Source organism: Heterodontus francisci, chromosome 31, assembly GCF_036365525.1.
Source record: "Heterodontus francisci isolate sHetFra1 chromosome 31, sHetFra1.hap1, whole genome shotgun sequence".
Taxonomy (NCBI): Eukaryota; Metazoa; Chordata; class Chondrichthyes; order Heterodontiformes; family Heterodontidae; genus Heterodontus; species Heterodontus francisci.
In genome coordinates, this window is record NC_090401.1 from 16,526,826 (window position 1) to 16,548,181 (window position 21,356).

Here is a 21,356-nt window from a genome sequence, read left to right on the forward strand (position 1 = left end):
TTTTCTTTTTGACTAGGCTCACAATATCCCGTGTTATCCAAGCTTCCCGAAACTTGCCAAACTTGTCTTTCTTCCTCACAGGAACATGCTGGTCCTGGATTCTAATCAGCTGACGTTTGAAAGACTCCCACATGTCAGATGTTGATTTACCCTCAAACAGCCGCCCCCAATCTAAATTCTTCAGTTCCTGCCTAATATTGTTATAATTATCCTTCCCCCAATTTAGCACCTTCACCAGAGGACTACTCTTATCCTTATCCACAAGTACCTCAAAACTTATGGAATTATGGTCACTGCTCCCGAAATGCTCCCCCACTGAAACTTCGACCACCTGGCCGGGCTCATTCCCCAATACCAGGTCCAGAATGGCCCCATCCCTAGTTGGACTATCTACATACTGTTACAAGAAGCCCTCGTGGATGCTCCTCACAAATTCTGCCCCATCCAAGCCCCTAGCACTAAGTGAGTCCCAGTCAATATTGGGGAAGTTAAAATCACCCACCACTACAACCCTGTTACCTTTACATCTTTCCAAAATCTGTCTACATATCTGCTCCTCTACCTCCCGCTGGCTGTTGGGAGGCCTGTAGTAAACCCCCAACATCATGACTGCACATTTCCTATTCCTGAGCTCCACCCATATTGCCTCGCTGCATGACCCCTCTGAGGTGCCCTCCCGCAGTACAGCTGTGATATTCTCCTTAACCAGTAATGCAACTCCCCCACCCCTTTTACATCCCCCTCTATCCCGCCTGAAACTTCTAAAGCCTGGAACATTTAGCTGCCAATCCTGCCCTTCCCTCAACCAAGTCTCTGTAATAGCAACAACATCATATTTAGAAGTACTAATTCAAGCTCTAAGTTCATCTGCCTTACCTGTTATACTTCTCGCATTGAAACAAATGCACTTCAGACCACCAGTCCCGCTGTGCTCAGCAACATCTCCCTGCCTGCTCTTCCTCTTAGTCCTACTGGCCTTTTTTACTATGTCCTCCTCATTTACTTCACTTGCTGTCCTACTGCTCTAGTTCCCACCCCCCTGCCACACTAGTTTAAACCCTCCCAAGTGACGCTAGCAAACCTCGCAGCCAGGATATTAGTGCCCTTCCAGTTTAGATGCAACCCGTCCTTCTTGTACAGGGTGTAACCACTTCTCTAAAACTCCTGTCTATGACGCTTTCCGCCACCTGCATGCTCCTCAGTGCATCCAGTTGCCGCTCCAACCGATCCATGCGGTCTGTGAGGAGTTGCAACTGGGTACACTTCCTGCAGATGTAGTCGCCCGGAACGCTGGAAGCGTCACAGACTTCCCACATCTCACAGGTGAAGCACTTCACCCCTCTAACTGTCATTTCTATCACTAATTAGTTAATTGATATAAAATAAATAAATACTTATTAAATCCTTACTAAATTATGATACACTTCACTATGTGGTCCCCAGTGCTAGATTTCTACAATAAATATTAAATGCTGTCTAAATACAGTAATCTCCTCCCTCTGGTTTAGTTACTCTACTTATTAATTAGTTAATTAGTGTTTTAATCAATTTTTATCAGTTTTATTTTCAAATTCGGTATAGATTCCCTACCAGCCAATCAGGTCACAGCTTTCCTGTGACGTCACTTTTTCAGTTTTTTTTTCCCCACCCTGCCGAAGCTGCCGAATCGCTAGATAAGTACTTTATAGTCAAACTTATCTTCCCAGCTGCCCCCTGGCTCGCACTCTCACTGCTACCACTGTTCAAAAAGCTGCCGAATCGCGAGGTAAGTACTTTATACTGAAACTTATCTTCCCAGCTGCCCCCTGGCTCGCACTCTCACTGCTACCGCTGTTCAAAAAACACCTGCAGTGATGTCCTGGAGCTCAGAAGATTGACCTCCAACAACCACAATCATCTTCCTTTGTGCTAGGTATGACTCCAAGCAGCGGAGAGTTTTCCCCCTGATTCCCATTGACTTCAGTTTTGCTAGGGCTCCTTGATGCCATACTCAGTCAAATGCTGCCTTGATGTCAAGGGCAGCCACTCTCACCTCACCTCTTGAGTTCAGCTCTTTTGTCCATGTTTGAACCAGGCTGTAATGAGGTCAGGAGCTGAGTTGTCCTGGCGGAACCCAAACTGAGCGTCACTGAGCAGGTTATTGCTCAGCAAGTGCTGCTTGATGCCACTGTTGATGACACCTGCGATCACTTTACTGATGACTGAGAGTAGACTGATGGGCAGTAATTGGCCGGGTCAGACTTGTCCTGCTTTTTGTGTATAGGACATACCTGGGCAATTTTCTAACTTGCAGGATAGATGCCAGTGTTGTAGCTGTACTGGAACAGCTTGGCTAGGGGCGCAGCAAGTTATGGAGCACAGGTCTTCAGTACTATTGCCGGAATACTGTCAGGGCCCATAGCCTTTGTAGTATCCAGTGCCTTCAGTCGTTTCTTGATATCATGCAGAGTGAATCGAATTGGCTGAAGTCTGGCATCTGTGATGCTGAGGACTTCAGGAGGAGGCCGAGATGGATCATCAACTCGGCACTTCTGGCTGAAGATTGTTGCAAATGCTTCAGCCTTATCTTTCACACTGATGTGCTGGGCTCCCCCATCATTGAGGATAGGGATATCTGTGGAGCCACCTCCTCCAGTTAGTTGTTGAATTGTCCACCACCATTCATGGCTGGATGTGGCAGGACTCCAGAGCTTTGATCTGATCCGTTGGTTATGGGATCGCTGAGCTCTGTCTATCGCATGCTGCTTACGCAGTTTGGTCTGCAAGTAGTCCTCTTTTGTAGCTTCACCAGGTTGACACCTCATTTTGAGGTATGCCTGGTGCTGCTCCTGGCATGCCCTCCTGCACTCTTTAGTGAACCAGGGTTGGTCTCCTGGCTTGATGGTAAGGTTAGAGTGGGGGACATGCCAGGCCATGAGGTTACAGATTGTGGTTGAGTACAATTCTGTTGCTGCTGATGGCCCACAGTGCCTCATGGATGCCCAATTTTGCATTGCTAAATCTGTTCGAAATCTATCCCATTTAGCACGGTGATAGTGCCACACAACAGGATGGAAGGTAGCCTCAATGTGAAGGCGGGACTTTGTCTCCACAAAGACTGTGCAGTGATCACTCCTACCAATACCGTCATGGAGAGATGCATCTGCGGCAGGCAGATTAGTGAGGATGAGGTCAAGTATGTTTTTCCCTCTTGTTGGTTCCCTCCCCACCTGCCACAGACCCAGTCTAGCAGTTATGTCCTTTAGGACTCAGCCAGCTCGGTCAGTAGTGGTGTTACCGAGCCGCTCGTGGTGATGGACATTGAAGTCCCCCCACCCAGAGTACATTCTGCGCCCTTGCCACCCTCAGTGCTTCCTCCAAGTCTTGTTCAACATGGAGGAGCACTGACTCATCAGCTGAGGGAGGACGGTAGGTGGTAATCAGTAGGAGGTTTCCCTGCTCAGGTTTGACCTGATGCCATGAAACTTCATGGGGTCCAGAGTCGATGTTGAGGACTCCCAGGGCAACTCCCTCCCTACGTACACCACTGTGCCCCCACCTCTGCTGGGTCTGTCCTGCCGGTGGGACAGGACATACCGGGGGATAGTGATGGCAGTGTCTGGGACATTGTCTGTAAGGTATGATTCCGTGAGTATGACTATGTCAGGCTGTTGCTTGACTAGTCTGTGGGACAGCTCTCCCAACTTTGGCACAAGCCCCCAGATGTTAGCTTGGAGGACTTTGCAGGGTCGACATGGCTGGGTTTGCCGTAGTCATTTCTGGTGCCTAGGTCGCTGCTGGGTGGTCTGTCCGGTTTCATTCCTTTTTATTGACGTCGTAGCGGTTAGATACAACTGAGTGGCTTGCTAGGCCATTTCAGAGGGCATGTAAGAGTCAACCACATTGTTGTGGGTCTGGAGTCACATGTAGGCCAGACCAGGTAAAGACAGCAGATTTCCCTTCCTAAAGGACATTAGTGAACCAGATGGGTTTTTACAAAAATCGATAATGGTTTCATGGACATCATTCGACTGGCTTTTTTTTTAAATTCCAGATTTTTTTTTATTAATTGAATTCAAATTCCACCTTCTGCTGTGGTGGGATTCGAACCCATGTCCCAAGAGTAATACCCTGAGTCTCTGGTTTACTAGTCCAGTGGCAATACCACTACGCCACCGCCTCCCCTAAACTGTAACAGAACAATGGGTTATCTTTAAGGAAGAGATGCTTCAGGTACAAGCTAGGCACATTCCAACAAGAGCAGAAAGTAGAGGAACCAAAAACAGGGCTCCTTGAATGACCAGGGCGATAGAGATTATGATGAAACAAAAAAAGAGGGTAAATTCTTCAAGTGAGAACCAGGCCAAATACAATAACGTCAGAGGGAAGATGAAGAGGAAAATAAGACTAGAAAGAGAGCATGAGAATAGAATGGCAGTTAACATAAAAGGGAACCCAAAAATCTTCTCCCAGCTTGTAAATAGTAAGCGGGTAGTAACAGGTAGAATCGGGTCTATAAGGAATAAAGAGGGTAATATATGCTTGAAGGCACAGGGCAAGACTAGAATACTTAATGAGTACTTTGTATCGGTGGTTACTGAGAAAGAGGATGCTAACAAAATAATGGTAGAAGCAGAGAAAGTGGAAGCAATGGATAGGGTAACAATTGAGAGAGGGAGGAGGTACTGCAAAGGCTGGATATGGTTAGGGTAGATAAGTCACCTGGTCCAATGGCTTGCATCCTAGGGTGCTAAAGGAAGTGGGAGGTGGAGATAGTGGAAGGGCTTGCCAGAATCTTCCAATCATCCCGAGATATGGAGAGGTACTAGAGGATTGGAGAGTGGCGAATGTGACACCTTTATTCAAGAAAGGATGGAAGGGCAGTCCTAGCAACTGCAAGCCAGTTAAACATCAGTGGTGGGTAAGGATTTAGAAACATTAACCAGGGAAAAAAATCAACAGGCACTTGGAGTGATTTGAGTTAATTAAGGATGGCCAGCACGGATTTGTAAAAGGCAGATCATACTTGAATAATCTAATTGAATGTTTTGATGAAATTGCAGAGAAGATTGATGAAGGAAATGCAGTGAATGTTGTTGATATGAATTTTAAGAAAGCATTCGACAAGGTAAAAGGCTGGTTAACAAAATTGAGGTTCATGGAATAGGACAGTCAGTGTCCAATTGGATAAAAATTGGCTAATGGACAGAAAACAGTGAGTCGTGGTAAATGATTGTTTTTCAGACTGGAGGATGGTAAACAGTGGTGTTCCCCAAGGGTCAGTGCTAGGACCACTGCTTTTTTTTGCTATAAATAAATGACTTGGATATTGGAATACAGATTAGAATTTCAAAATTTGCTAATGATATCAAACTTGGAAGAGTTGCAAACTGTGAGGATGATACGAACCGCCTGCAACAGGTCATGGATAGGCTAGCCGAATGGGCAGACAAGTAGCAGATGGAATTTAATCCAGTCAAGTATGAGGTGATGCATTTTGGCAGAAGGGATTGGGTGAGGCAATATAGACTTAATGGCACAGTTCTAAAGGGTGTACAGGGACAGAGGGACCTTGGGTTGCATGTGCATCGATCTTTGAAGGTGGCAGGACATATTGATAGAGTAGCTAGTAAAGCATATGGGATTGTGTGCTTTATAAATAAAGGCATAGAGTATAAAAGCAGGGAAGTTTTGCTTAACTTATATAAAGCTGTGGTTAGGCACCCACTAGAGTACTGTGTCCAGTTCTGGTCACCACACTTCAGGAAAGATGAGAGAGTCCTTGAGAGGGTGCACAGCAGACTTACCAGAATGGTTCCCGGGATGGAGGATTTTAGGTACAAGGTTAGGATGGAAAATTTGGGGTTGTTCTCCCTGGAACAAAGAAGATTGAGGGGTGATTTGATAGAGGTATACAAGATTATGACAGGCTTAGGAAAGTTAGACAAGGTAAAACTGTTCTCAGTAACTGATGGTGCAAGGACTAGGGGACACAGATTGAAGGTTTTGGGCAAGAAATGGAGGTGGAATATGAGGAAGAACATTTTTACACAGCAAGTCATAATGACCTGGAACTTATTGCCCACGAGGCTGGTGGAAGTGGAGACACTCAATGGTTTCAAAAGAAAATTGGATAGGCACTTGAAGAAAATAACCTTGTAGAGCTATGGTGATCAAGTAGGGGAGTAGGACTTACTGGATTGCTCCATGGAGAGCCGGCATGGACTTGATGGGCTGAATGCCTCCTTCTATGCTATAAATGACTCTATGACTCGATTGATGCCCGACGCTCAGCTCCTTGGGATTCTGATTTTGTCATTCCTAGCATTTCCCCAATATTTTGCTTAAAACAATAAACAAAGAAAGAAGTAATTTAATAAGTAAAAGATTTAGGGCTGGGTTCTCCTATGAATTACCACCTGTTCAGGGTAACTTTGGGGAATAAAACAAAATAAAGTGGCTTCTTAAAGTCTACCACCTCAAAATGGGCACTAAAAAACTACACCTGATTATCCTCCAACAAAATCACGATTCCCCTTCAAGATCTGCTGTGAGTGCGATCTGACCCATCTCCCCATCTATACGTGGCAGTAGAGGATGCAGGATGGAAAACGCGCAGCCTCAGTGTCCAACAATCTAGCTTTTCCAGTGTTGACTTCTGCCAAAAGGAACTCCACGGAAGTGTCCAAGAATCCAGGAGCCTTTCCAGATCCTGACACCCACAAGGCTGCTGCTGCTTCAGACATTCTTGCACTGGACCAGAAATGAAGTTCATTCCTTCCTTGCTGGCAGCAGTAAATCTATCAGGAGCAGTAGTAACAGACAAAACCCACCCCACACCACAAATAAGGATCCTGGGAAGAAAATGCAGCAAGCTTGCAGTGGATTAACATGAATGTGTGGTATTCATATTCCACTGCTACCCCATCAATGCAAAGAGAATTCAAATTTCTGCTTAGTGCCCAATGAGAGAACTATCAGGACCCTGAAGGTTCTGGTGCCTTGACAGATCAGGGGGTGCTGTGCCATTTTTCTTCCTGTTTGTTCCTCTGCCTTCACAACATCTCCATTCAGGATGGAATAGAACCAGAATCTCCATAAGAACAAGACCTGGTTGCTCGGAAGGCAGAAGAACCAGGAGCCCAATAGAGGAGGCCATTATCACAAATACAGGGAAATTTGGAGCTAGATTAGTAGTAATACTTTCTACTTGGATTGAAACACACCTCGACTACACTCCCATCATATCTCCCCAGTCCTCATGCCTACTCTAAAACTACCATGAGAAAACCTCTGTCTTAGTGCCTCCCTAAACCACCATGTCACTTCACTTCACTTCACCTAATGATCTCAATGAACAGTGATGCCAGTGTAAACATTTCACTCTTTCCTGTATGGCTGGTAATCTGGTGAGACAGATAGTCTCCCTGTAACAGAACCTGTCCAACTTTCATTCTAGGGGTTCATTCTACTGCTCTTCTCAAAATAATCTTGAGGAAGCACAAACTGAATTCAGCACAGTTCAATATTCTGACAAAAGTTGGAGAAAACAGCATTTACCTGCCATTCTTCCAAAAAAACAGCTGCCTCTTAAGTTGCTGAAGGCTTTTAAAGTTTTCAGCAACAAGTTTCCTCCCCCTCCCCCACTACTGTGTACTTTTCCTGTTTCACAAAGAGGAGATTTACGAGGATGTTGCCAGAACTGGAAAAATGCAGCTATGAGGAAAGATCAGATAGGCTGGGGTTGTTCTCCTTGGAACAGAGAAGGCTGAGGGGAGATCTGATTGAAATGTACAAAATTTTGAGGGGCCTGGATAAAGTGGAGGTGAAGGGTCCATTCACCTTAGCAGAGAGGTCAGTGATGAGGGGGCATAGATTTAAAGTGATTGGAAGAAAAATTAGAGGGGAGATGAGGAAAAACTTTTTCACCGATAGGGTGCTGGGGGTCTGGCCTGAAAGGGTAGTTGAGGCAGAAACCCTCAACTTATTCAAAAGGACTTCAAGTGCCGTAATCTGCAGGACCAAATGTTGAAAGGTGGGTTTGGTCGGGTTCGGGTCGGGTAGCAGGCTTTACTTGAGTTTGCTCTGCCAATCAATTAGACTGATCTGTACCTGGACTCCATTTACCCAATTAGCTTCATTGCCCCTTGATACCCTTACCCAACAAAAATCTAAGTCTTGAAAGCTCCAACTGACCCCCAGCATCCACAGCCTTTTGGGGGCGAGTTCCAGATTTCTACTACCATTTGTGAGAAAAAGTGCTTCCTGATTTCTCTCCTAAATGGCCGAGCTCTACTTTCAGGCTTATGGCCCTTCATTCCTGATTCTCTCATCAGATGAAATATAGTTTCACCATATACATACGAACATACGAATTAGGAGCAGAACAAGACCATTCAGCCCTTCGAGCCTGCTCCACCATTCAATATGATCATAGCTGATCTGTGTGTCTCAAATTCAACATTCCCATCTACCCTTGCTTCCCTTGCCTAACAAGAATCTATCTACCCCCGCCTTAAAAATATTCAATGGCCCTGCCTCCACCACCTTCTGAGGCAAAGAGTTCCAAAGTCACACAATCCTCTGAGAGAAAAAATTTCTCCTCATCTCTGTCCTAAAAGGGCGACCCCTAATTTTAAAACAGTGCCCCTTAGTTCTGGACTCCCCCACAAGAGGAAACATCCTTTCCACATCCACTTTGTCAAGACTGTTCAGGAACTTATATACTTCAATCAAGTCTCCCCTCACTCTTCTGAAATAAAGTGAAAACAAGCCCAATCTGTCCAACCTTTCCTCATAAGACAACCTGCGCATTCCAGGTGTCAATCTAGTAAACCTCCTCTGAACTGCCTCCAACACATTCACATCCTTCCTTAAATAAGGAGACCAAAACTGCACACAGTATTCGACATGTGGTCTCACCAATGCCCTGTATAACTGAAGCATAACATCGGTACTTTTATTTTCAATCCCACTCATAATAAAGGATAGCATTTCATTAGCCTTCTTTATTACTTGCTGTACCTGCATACTAACTTTTTGTGACTCATGCACTAGAACACCTAGATCCCTCTACATCTCGGAGTTCTGCAGTCGTTCTCCATTTAAGTAATACTCTGCTTTTTGATTATTCCTGCCAAAGTGAACAATTTCACATTATCCTACATTATACTCCATCGGCCAGATTTTTGCCACTCATTCAACCTATCTATATCAGTCTGCAACCTCCTTATGTCCTCCTCACAACATACTTTCCTACCTATCTTTGTGTCGTCTGCCAATTTAGCTACCATGCTATCGCTCCCCTCATCTAAGTCATTGATACAAATTGCAAAAAGTTGAGGTCCCAGCACAGATCCCTGCAGGACTCCAGTCGTCACATCCTGCCAATCAGAAAAGGACCCATTTATGCATACTCTCTGTTTTCTGCCAGCCAATCTTCTATCCATGCTAATATGTTACCCACTACACCATGAGCTCCTACTTTGCGCAATAACCTCTTATGTGACACCTTGTCAAATGGCTTCTGGAAATCCAAGTACAGTATGTCAACAGCCACCACCCCCCTCCCCTCGCCCTATCCACAGCACATGTTACTCCTTCAAAGAACTCCAAAAAATTGCTTAAACATGATCTCCCTTTCACTAAGCCATGCTGACTATTCCCGATTACCTTCAGTTTTTCTAATTGCCCAGCTATTGCCTCCTTAATGATCGATTCTAATACCTTCCCCACAACAGACGTCAAGCTAACTGGCCTCTAGTTACCTGTTTTCTGCCTACCCCCCTTCTTGAATAGAGGGGTTATATTTGCATCAGGTGGCAGAACCATATCTCCAACACAGAAGTCCTCGAGGCGGCCAACATCCCCAGCTTATACACACTACTGAGTCAGCGGCGCTTGAGATGGCTTGGCCATGTGAGCCGCACGGAAGATGGCAGGATCCCCAAAGACACATTGTACAGCGAGCTTGCCACTGGAATCAAACCCACCGGCCATCCATGTCTCCGCTTTAAAGACGTCTGCAAACGCGACATGAAGTCCTGTGACATTGATCACAAGTCATGGGAGTCAGTTGCCAGCGTTCGCCAGAGCTGGTGTGCAGCCATAAAGGCGGGGCTAAAGTGTGGCGAGTCGAAGAGACTTAGCAGTTGGCAGGAAAAAAGACAGAAGCGCAAGGGGAGAGCCAACAGTGTAACATGCCCCGACAAACAAATTTTTCTGCAGCACCTGTGGAAGAGCCTGTCACTCTGGAATTGGCCTTTATAGCCACTCCAGGCGCTGCTCCACACACCACTGACCACCTCCAGGCGCTTACCCATTGTCTCTCGAGATAAGGAGGCCAAAGAACATTTGCTATTCTCCAGTCTGATGGAACCTTTCCAGAATCTAGCAAATTTTGAAAAATTGCCAAAGCATCTACTACCGCATTAGCCACCTCTTTTAAGATTCTAGGATGAAGGTCATCAGGACCAAGGGACTTGTCAGCCCGCAGCTCCATCAGTTTGGTCAGTACCGCTTCCCTGGTGATTGTAATTTCACCAAGTTCCTTTCTTCCTTCCATCTCCTGATTTACAGCTATTACTGGAATGTTTTTTGTATCATCTATAGTGAAGACAGAAGCAAAATATTTGTTCATTTCATCCGCCATTTCCTTATTATCTACAATTAACTCCCCATTCTCACTCTCTGGAGGACCAACACTCACTTTACTTTTCCTTTTTAAATACCTATAGAAACTCTTGCTATCCGTTTTTACATTTCTAACTAGCTTCCCCTCATACACTAATTTCTTTCTCCTGATTAACCTTTTAGTCATTCTCTGCTGTTCATATCTACCCTATCCAATCCTTTTAACATTTAGACACCTCAATCTCCCATACTCAAGAGAACACAAACTAAGTTTATCCAACCAGTCCTCATAATGTAACCCTCTAATCCAAGTATCATTTCGGTGAATTTGCACTGCACCCACTCCAAGGCCAATATATCTTTCCTGAGGTACAATGTTCAAAATTGAACTCAGCACTCCAGATGGGGACTGACCAAGGCTTTGTACAGCTGAAACACAACTTCCTCCCATTTGTATTGTAGCTCACTTGAGATCAAGGCTAACATTCCATTAGCCTCTTTGATTGCTTTTTGTACCTGTGTACTAATTTAAATGATTTGTGTACTTAGACTGCCAAATCGCTACCATTTCTAGTTCCTCAGCATTTAGAAAATATACTGATTTATCATTCTTAGGTGCAAGTGGTTGCCTAACATTTTGCCCACATTAAACTCCATCTGCCATTGAGTTTCCCATTCACTCTTCAAGCCCAAGGTCATTACAGAGCCAAGCGTTTTCTTCAAACGTTCACTAAGTTAGCAACACACAGTAAATATAGATTGACAAGACAGAGATTGGGGATGCTTAGGAATCACGTATAGCACAGAGAACTGCAAATCTGTATCAAACATTTGAGGGAATCTCGATAACAATATCCAATAGTTAATGAATGGGTGACAAGCATATGAATTATAGCCAAGAAACCTCAGTCTCCAATGTTAAAAAATGAAAGTACAACCGTAAGTAATTGGCCAGGAAGATTTGAAAGTAAATATAATTGGTCCTGTTTAATCCAGAACTCTTTCATTCAGAATCCACAACAATCTGCCTGTTTATCAGGGCTAATTTGGACCAGTGCAGTTTTCACTTGTTAAACTAGAAAGTTTGTGCTCCAACTTTGACATTCAAACTGGGAACAGACTGGTTTTGTTATGTTCTTGTTTCCTTGTAAATTGACAGCACTTGTTTAGACAAGGAACAAGGACTTTCCAAAGCTATCAACCGAAGGTCACAGCCTTCTCCAGCTGTCTCACTCCTTCAGTCTTTGTCTCTGCTATTGCTGTAACTATACTGAGATCCACTCAGTCTCAGTAGCTGTTCCACTTTCTCAGTCAGACGCCTTCAATTTCTCTAGCTGCCTCATTTGCGCTGGTCGCTGTCATATTGCATTCCCTTTGCTCACTGTCTTGACCCAATCACTTTGTCTGCCTACTTTCTACCTAGTGCTCCCTCAGTGATAGAAGGTTGGCTAGATCACATCATACGATCATAGAATCTTACAGCACAGAACGAGGTTATTCTGTTCATCATGCCTGTCACAGCTCTTTAAAAGAGCTATCCAGTTAGTCTCACTCTGCAGCTCTTTCCCCAGTAACCCTGCAATTGCCTCTTCTTAATGTATTTATCCAATTCTCTTTTGAATGTTACTATTGAATCCGCTTCTACCATAATTTCAGGCAGAGCATTCAGATGATAGCAACTCAAAAAGAATTTTCCTCATCTCACAGCTGGTTCTTTTGCCAATTGCCTTACATCTGTGTCCTCTGGTTACCAAGCCTTCTACAAGTGGAAACAGTTTCTCCTTATTTACTCAATCTGAACCCCTCATGATTTTGAACACCTCTAATAAATCTCTCCTTAACTTTCTCTGCTCTAAGTAGGACTAGCCCAGGTTCTCTAGTGTTTTCACATCTGGAGCCTGAAAATACTGAGGTGACACTCATCTCTGTGAAGTTGCTGTTCCTGAAAAACCAACCACTGGTCTTACTTCTTTTGTATTTGCAAGAGTTACCAGACCCTGGCACAAAACTACCCAATGTGCTGACATAGGGAAGTTCTGAAAGGTAGGTGCAGCAATGTCACTATCCTACAAGATGGAGACACCCATTCGCAGAAAGGTAGCAGAGTGAAACCAGAGAATTATCGAACAGTTAGCCTAACATCTATTGTTGAGAAATTGCTAGAGTCTATAACGAAGGATAGGGTGACTGAACACCTTGAAAGTTTTCAGCTGATCCGAGAGAACCAGCACGGATTTGTAGGTCATACCTGATGAATCTGATTGAATTTTTTGAAGAAGTGACTGAAGTAGTAGACAGGGAAATATCTATGGATATTATTTATATGGACCTCCAGAAGACATGTGATAAAGTCCCTCTTAAGAGACTGTTAGCTAAAGTTGAAGCTCATGGAATTGAAGACAAATTATTGACCTGGTTAGGAAATTGGATGAGTGGATGGAGATAGAAGTAGGGATAATGGGCAGGTACTCTAGTTGGCAGGATGTGACGAGTGGTGTCTGTAAGGATCTGTGTTGGGGCCTCAACTGTTCAATGTCCTCATTAATGACTTAGATGATGGGATAGAAAGCCACATATCCAAATTTGGCAATGACACAAAGATAAGCGATATTGTAAGATAGATTAAGTGAATGGGCAAAAATACGACAAATGTATTTCAATGTAGGCAAATTTGAGGTCATCCACTACGGATCTAAAAATATAGAATAGAATATTTTCTAAATGGTGAAAAGATAGAAACCGTGGAGATCCAAAGAGACTTGGGGGGTCTAGGTACACAGATCATTAAAATGTCATGAACAGGTACAGAAAATAATCAAAAGGGCCAATGGGATACTAGCTTTTATATCTTGAGGACTACGGGAGAGTAGAAGTCATGCTTCAGCTATACAAAGCTCTGGTTAGACCGCACCTGGAATTTTGTGAGCAGTTCTGGGCACCACACCTTGGCCTTGGAGGGAGGGCAGTGTAGATTTACTAGAATGATAGCTGGACTCCAAAGCTTAAACTACGAGGGGAGATTAAACAAACTAGGGTTGTATCCCCTGGAATTTATAAGGTTAGGGGGTGACTTGATCAAAGTTTTCAAGAGATTAAGGGGAACAGATAGGGTAGATTGGAAGAAATTATTTCCGCTAACTGGAGTCCCGGACTAGGGATTATAGTCAAAAAATTAAAGCAAGTAAAATTCGGAAACACTTCTTCACGCAGGGTGGTAGAAATTTCAAACTCTCTTCCGCAAACAGGAAGTGATGGTAGATCAAATGTTAAATTTAAAACTGAGAATGATAGATTTTTGTTAGCCAAAGCTATTAAGGGATACGGGGCAAAGGTGGGTATATGGAGTTAAATCGCAGATCAGCCATGATCTTAATAAATGGTGGAACATTGAGGGGCTAAATGGTCTACTCCTGTTCCTATGTTCCTATATTCCAATCCCTGCAGCCCATTGGTAATGGGCTAATGGTCGGCTGACTAGACTGCATCGCACCAATTAAGAAAGCACCAAACTTGGGTGCTGTTAAGTGTATCTCACGAGGAATCTATGCAAGCTGCTATTTGGGAAACCACAATTCCCCATACTTCCTCTTGGCATTTATCACTGCAGAGATTTCCTGGACTGCCATACTCTCCAGAGTGTTCTGCATGGCCTGGTATAATCCTGCAATAGTGTTTCAGCTGCAAGTAGTGCTTTCCTCCAAATTACCCGCTATCCTTACTACATGTACGGAAACCACCCCTGAACATGGCACCAATGTTCTCTGATCATTTATTGTTGGAAAACAGGACCCTGGGTCCCCAGGCTCCGCTCACTGGTAAGACTCAACTGGCTAGTAGGGGTGTTAAAAGGGGGAAATAGCAGGTGGAGCTTGGTCACAACCACCCATTCCCAATAAGAGGTGGTGGGGCTGGCTCCAGGCAGATGGTAAGGGTGAAGGAGGAAAATTCTGGCTGTAGTTTTGGAGTAGGATCATGACAATAAGGTACACCACACCATATTTCGATGGCCACAAACACCACAAATAGGCAGTTTGGAAAATGAAAATCCAGTCCAATACATGTGCCCAGCAGACACGGCTCTTCATCAGCAACACCAATTTGGAAAATTACCACTTGTATTACAAGGAACTGGTACTGAGCACTTGTGAATATCAGTATCAGCTCCAGTACATGTACAGCACACATGAGGTGAAAGGAAGAAATTCACTCCGATTGGTAATTGGACAGCTTGAGTGTCTCAGTGTCAACTCCTGTATTTATACAGTCGACACTGGGTAAAAGGGAATAATTCACTCCCCTCTGATACTGTATAAGCTCGTAGGTTTCTCAGCATAAGCTCCTGTACATGTACACTACACACTGGGTAAAAGGGAACTATTCACTCCTTTTTGGTACTGTACCAGACGTCACATGTGCCAGTATCAATGGTGGAATAACAGCTCAATCCCGACACCACAAATACAGCACTGAGTTAAAAGAGTAAAGTTTTTTGCAGGTGAAAGATTAGATTACCTTTGTCCCTGAAGAGCGTAACCTGTCCACAGAATCCCAGATTGCTTCAGGCAGAACACACCTTCCAACAGTGATGGTAGTGGATAAAACCTAATCAAAACAGAACAGCAATAGTTCAGGACAGGACAGTGACTACTGTGCAGCAAGTAAGCCAGACATATGCCACATAAGGGTCTATTTTAACCTCCTTGCCCAGCGAGATCAGCGCATGGGAGGAGTTAAAATCAGGTCGAGTCCACTTACAGGCTTGAGATCTCATCAGTCTCACTTGGAGACATTGTAGCTTCACTGACTTTGAAGTCGGCTGAGATTCCCATTGCAGACAAGCGAGGGCTTAAATTTAAAATGCAAAGGTTGTAACATTGGGCCTGCGACTGTTTGTTAGGAAGATATGGGGTTGGGGGGGTGGGGGGAGGGGTGGTGGGGCAGGGTGGGGGTGCTGTCCCAGACACAGCAGAGCAGCCAGAAGATGCCAAGATAAGTAAAATACTTTATTCTTCGGAAGAACAGAAGGAAATCATCAGCTCTCTCTTGCCACTCTCCTCACTTCCCCCAACACAACTTACACCTGGACCCGTCCCCTGCAGCTGCCAGCTCTCGCCTCAATTCCCATTCCCACCCGCCTCACCAAATAGTGGATCTGGCCAGGTTCAGGCAGGACCTCGAAAAGCTTTATTCAAATGAGATCCAGCCACCACATCCCCGAGGTTCCCAGGTACACCCCCAACTGCATTTAAAATCAGGGTCATAGAGTGAGATACAAGATGCACTGCAGCAACTCACCAAGGCTCCTCAGACAACACCTTCCAAACCCGTGACAGCTACCACCTAGCAGGACAAGAGCAGCAGATGCATGCGAGCAGCACCACCTGCAAGTTCCCCTCCAAGTCACACACCATCCTGAAATGGAACTATATCACCGTTCCTTCACTGTCACTGGGTCAAAATCCTGGAACTCCCTTTCTAACAGCACTGTGGGTGTACCTACCCCACATGGATAGGGAGGGGGGGGAATCACTCTAAAGGGCAGCCTTTGGCTGCACACCCACCCAGGTGCCTGCGGCCAGCCTGGAGTGCTGGCCCCGGTCTGCCACTGGGTACCCCACTGTTGCATTGGGAAACTGGAAGCTGACTTGAAAATCCCAGTTGACCTGATAACTTACCTTTAATGAGGTTCTTAATAAGATGAATTGGCTGCCTGCCTCGTGGGGGCGGACAGCCCTCCCAGCCAAAACCCACCTCAGCAAAAATGGCCGACACTGGAACAGGGTTGGGAAACTCGCACACTGCTGGGACTGGTATTTTCAGATCGTCCGCCTGCGCTTCCACCCAGAGAGAGATAAAAGACACACAGAGAGAGAGGTAGACAGAGACTGAGAGACAGACAGGGAGACAAAGACAGACAGCAAGAGAGACAGTGAGAGACAGAGCCAGAGGGCAGAATCTTCCCGGTCCCGCAGATGCAGGCTTGAAGGCAGGACTGGGAGGAAATTCAGATACCCTGGCGCGGGTCAGTGACCCGACGCGTTCCTGCCTCTGGGCTATCTTGCTGTAGGTGGTTCATCACTGGCAGAGGATATCCACCTGACACTGGCAGGTAGCCAATTTGAATAATTATCTGTTTACGTGTGGGCTGATTGGGGACCCTGCTGGGATCCTCCCAGCCGCAGACAGGCCCACCGCCAAGTGCCAAACCCAGCAGGTGCCTGGAGGCGGCTTGCTGCCAGCTGGCTGGGTGGACCATGAGGCCTCCTGTTCCTACCTCCCCACACTGGAGAGGTATTGATTACAGGGCCACAGCTACAGCTGCCAGTCATCCTGTAGAGAGGATTCCCTTCTGCAGGGATGGCCTGGCAGCTGCGGCCAGAGTTTATCTTTGAAAAATTCAAACCTCTTCAGAGGGTGCCTCAAGATGGAGGTGCCCTCACAGTCCCCAGCCTGCAGCAGCAGCGCCCACCTCTGCCGGTGGGGCTGCTATCTTTCCAAGGCTGCAAGCCCTCTGATTGGGCCTGCAGCGTCAGGAACCTGCACATCATCCTTAACTGGATGGCGGACCTGGAGGCGGCCAACTAGGAAGCTGCCTCCCAAAAGACCGCGCCGTTGGGCACGTCACCAGCAAGTGCAGGATCAGCACTGAAAAATGGTTACAACCCGTGATTATTCCACCCACAGAGAGATAGATAGAGAGAGACAGACAGCGAGACAGAGACAGAGACAGACAGAGAGACAGACAGGCAGATAGGTAGAGGTGGGTGGGTAGGAGGTGGACTGAGATCGGGTTTGAGATAATTAAAATTTTTATATCTCACCTGACCCTAACCCACACGTTTTGGGGATTAAAATCACCTCCAATGTGCTGGATTTTAAATGCTTGCCGCCAGTCTCGGCAGGGAGCTTCAAAAATGCTCCGCCCCTGCGGACTGTCCATTGCAGAGCGCCACGTTATTCAGCGTGGCGGCTCATTTAAATGGCCAAGGCAGACCGCACCCCCCCCAACCCCCCACACCCTGATGACATGGAGGGGGTGGGCAGTCCAACCGTGGTAACAGTGTCAGGCGCCACGCCATTTTTAAAGGGCTTCAAGGCCCATCATTATATTTAAATGTTTAAAAGGATATGAGTATTAAATAAATAAATGATCTAGCCCCTCTCCCACCTCCCCCCAACAACTATAGATATAATTCCGTGCCCTCTCCCCCCACAAAATATTTAAATTGTGCACCTGGCCTTTTCCCCCCACCAAAGTTCACAAACTTTTATCTTTAACTCTTCCCACCATCCCCTACACCAATCATATTAGTTTGACCCCGCTCCTCCACTCCCAACTGAAATACTTACCTGCTCCCCCCTCCCCACCATTGTCCCGCATCAGATCTCCAGACAGAGATTCGAAGGCGCGGGACTGCCAGCCACCAGCAACAATATCAGAGCGGGACAGACATCGGAAGCGGGTAAGTGGTTAATTCCTTTATTTGCATTGTTTTAAATATTCGAGTTCTGCTTCTGTCGCCGAGTGGTGGGGTGGCCGCCAAAGGCAATATGGGGCCTGAGCCTTGCCGGCATCAAGGCCCGTGGCAGGCCTCTGCCGGAAGCATTTTCCAGCCCCCCGGCCATGATCCCCGACGTCAGCAGGGGTCTGTAAAGTTCAGCCCAATATTTTTCAGTGGCTACCAAATATTGGCACTCCAAGTCTTGTTCCTGCTTTCTATGACAAGTGAGAGGAAAAGGAAAACATACAAAATGCAGAAAAACAGACACGAACAGGGGGAAGGGAAAGTGTGTACGGCATACAAAGTACCAGGCATAATGAAAAACATGCAAGGAGAACACATCCAGCTGACAAAACTTATCCAGTGCCCTACACACTTCCGATTGTCGGGATGATGTTGGCTTTTTGACCCTTGACCATCAGTTCCACCATTATTTGCCAGTGTCAGTATGACAAGCCCAAACCCTCAAGCCACCAAGTCATATATCAGACAGTATGAAGTCAAAACTGTATCTCCCTATAACTATAGTGATTCGTACCTTTGTGAGAAGGTCCGTGTGACCAAGGACAGGATATGCTTTCACCAAGAATCGTTTCATATTTGACACTTGGATGAATCCCCTCCAAACAGATTGTGTCCGAGGATGAAATCTGTAGTAAAAATACATATTGTTCAAGAAAAATTAATATACCTGGATTTGCTGTGCAGATTTTATATCAAGGCAAGGGATGGTAATCCTTGGGAATAGAAAACTTTTCCCTTTTAAACATGCAGTGTCAGATTGAAGTACTCCCAGAAGTATACCACAGATTAAATGCTGTGTAAAGCTCTCTCTGCTCTACCCCTATTGTATGCTTTGGTCCTAACTTGAGAAGTGCAGCCATCACTGCACCAGACCCTAGTGGGCCCAGGCCCACAGCAGAAACCTGTCTACAACTTAGTAATAAACTGTCAATCCCCCATTGATAGTTCCATTGTGGTCAGAACTATTCAGATGCAGGAACTGGCATGATTCTTCTACTATTCCCTCCTGTCCCACCTCTCCCCCACCCAGAAGCTGAAACAGATGGGGCACTCTCTGATGATTAACATCACCAGTTCCAGACATTGCATCAATTTTTAATTCTCTGTTTTCTCTAAATATCAAATATAAAGTCAGAATTTATGACCAGTCACACATTGCTTCAGTCCCTACATTGGCTGTAAGTACAGATTTAAATACAGATTTACAGCAATAGCATTAGGCTCTAGGGTAGACAGTGAAGAAAAGTGTTTCCTTCCATTTTTAAGCACAGTAATTTATGTCAATTCCTAGTATGTACTATTTGCAGGATTTAAGATTTAAACTGGACGGATAACATCTTATCTCCAGAACCCAACACTTGCAACGTGACAAAAATGAAAAATTTTCGTCCAGCTTTAGCTTGGTAGTGGTCATTTTACTCAGTCACAGTTAAAAATCAGCTGATCTCTGAATTTATGTCCCAGCCCAATCCTATACAAATTATGTAAAGATGATTATACGTTTATCCCTGGGCTGTTAGGTTAAGGGACTAGCCAAGCTGGACAATTTGAATAAAAACATGCCGTGTGGTTCATTCAGTTGTGCATATGATTTGTCAGGTTCTTTTGAATTTCACAGAATGATACAGCTCAGGTGGCCATTCGGCCCAATGTGCCTCTGCTCACTGAAGAAACTACAATTAGTACCACTCTCCTGTGCTTTCCACAGAGCCCAAAAATGTTTCCTTTTTAAGTAGCGATCCAATTCCCTTTACTATTGAATCTGCTTCCGCTACCCTTTCAAGCAGTGCATGACAGATCATAACAACTCACTGTGTAAAAAAAAAATTCTCCTCATCTCCCCCATGACTTTTTTGGCAATTATTTTAAATTTGTCTCTTGTGGATACCAATTCCTCTGCCAGTGGAATTTAGCTGACAGTTATTAAAATCTAGGAAGACCTGCTAACTGTTTTAATGACTATTTATTATTTCAAAGAGACTAAATCAGGCAAGGTAGCTTCAATAGTGGGCAAGAATATAAAAGGAATCACTATGTAAGCAAACCATTTAGCTTAGTGTCGAAATTGCAAAATATTTTATTCATATATAACTACTCTGTACGTATTGTATATATAAAATCATTGGTTTGCTAATGACCTTTAGGGAAGGAAATCTGCAGTTCTTACCCAGTCTGGCCTATACATGACTCCAGACCCATGACAATGGGGTTGACTCTTAAAACTGCTCTCCGAAATGGTCTAGCAAACCACTCAGTTGTTTCAAGCTGCTACGCAAAACTATAATAAGAATACAGCTGGACAGACCAGGCACCAGATACAGCAATGGCACACCCGGCCAGTCACCCCTGCAAAGTCCTCCTCACTAACATCTGAGGATTTGTGCCAAAATTGAGACAGCTGTCCCAAAGACTAGTCAAGCAACAACCTGACACAGTCATACTCACTGAACCATACCTTTCAGCTGACACCAAGACTCCTCCTTTACCATCTTTGGGTATGTACTATCTCAACAGCAGGACAGACACACCAGAGGTGGGGGCACAGTGGTATACAGTCGGCAGTGAATGGCCGTGGCAGTCCTCTGCGTTGACTCCGGACCCCATGAAGTCTCGTGGCAGCAGGTCAGACATGGGCAAGAAAACCTGCTGCTAATTACCACCCTTCCCTCCTATCTCAGCCAATAAATCAGCACTGCTTCATCTTGAACATCACTTCAAAGAAGAAGCACAGAGGGTAGCAGGAACACATAATATACTCTGAATGGCAGACTTCAATGTCCATCACCAAGAGTGGCTCGGTATCACCACTATTGACCGAGCTGGCTCAGTCCTGAAGGACAAATCTGCCAGACGGGGCCTGCAGCAGGTGGTGAGAGAAAGATCGAAGGAAAAACCTACTTGACCTCATCCACATCAATCTACATGTCACAGATGCATCTGTCCATGACAGCACTGGTAGGAGTGACCACAGCACAGGGTGCTTGTCGAGACAAAGTCCCGACTTCACATGACAACACTCTCCATTGTGTTGTGTGGCACACCATCATGCCAAATGAGATAAATTCAGAACAGATCTATCAGTTCAAAACTGGGCATCCATGAGGCGCTTTGGATCATCAGCAGCAGTGAAGTGTGTTATTATCCCAGCCCCTTTTTGGGATCATCTTGGATCAGGCATACTCCCCAGATGATCACTCTCACTTAAGGTTGAGAAAGACA

At 45.3% G+C, this 21,356-nt stretch overlaps 1 protein-coding gene across 1 annotated transcript in view; it reads right to left on the reverse strand.

The window, feature by feature from the left end:
* LOC137347030 (PHD finger protein 3-like) overlaps positions 1 to 20,626 on the reverse strand; it is a 35,208-nt gene extending 14,582 nt beyond the window's left edge. Inside the window, exons 1-3 of the mRNA XM_068011038.1 lie at positions 20,583 to 20,626; positions 18,652 to 18,763; positions 15,124 to 15,213 (exon numbers count right to left, since the gene is read on the reverse strand). Coding sequence (XP_067867139.1) covers positions 15,124 to 15,213; positions 18,652 to 18,763; positions 20,583 to 20,626 — 246 coding nt within the window. The remainder of the gene's footprint in view (positions 1 to 15,123; positions 15,214 to 18,651; positions 18,764 to 20,582) is intronic.
* Between the last annotated feature and the right edge of the window lie 730 nt (positions 20,627 to 21,356).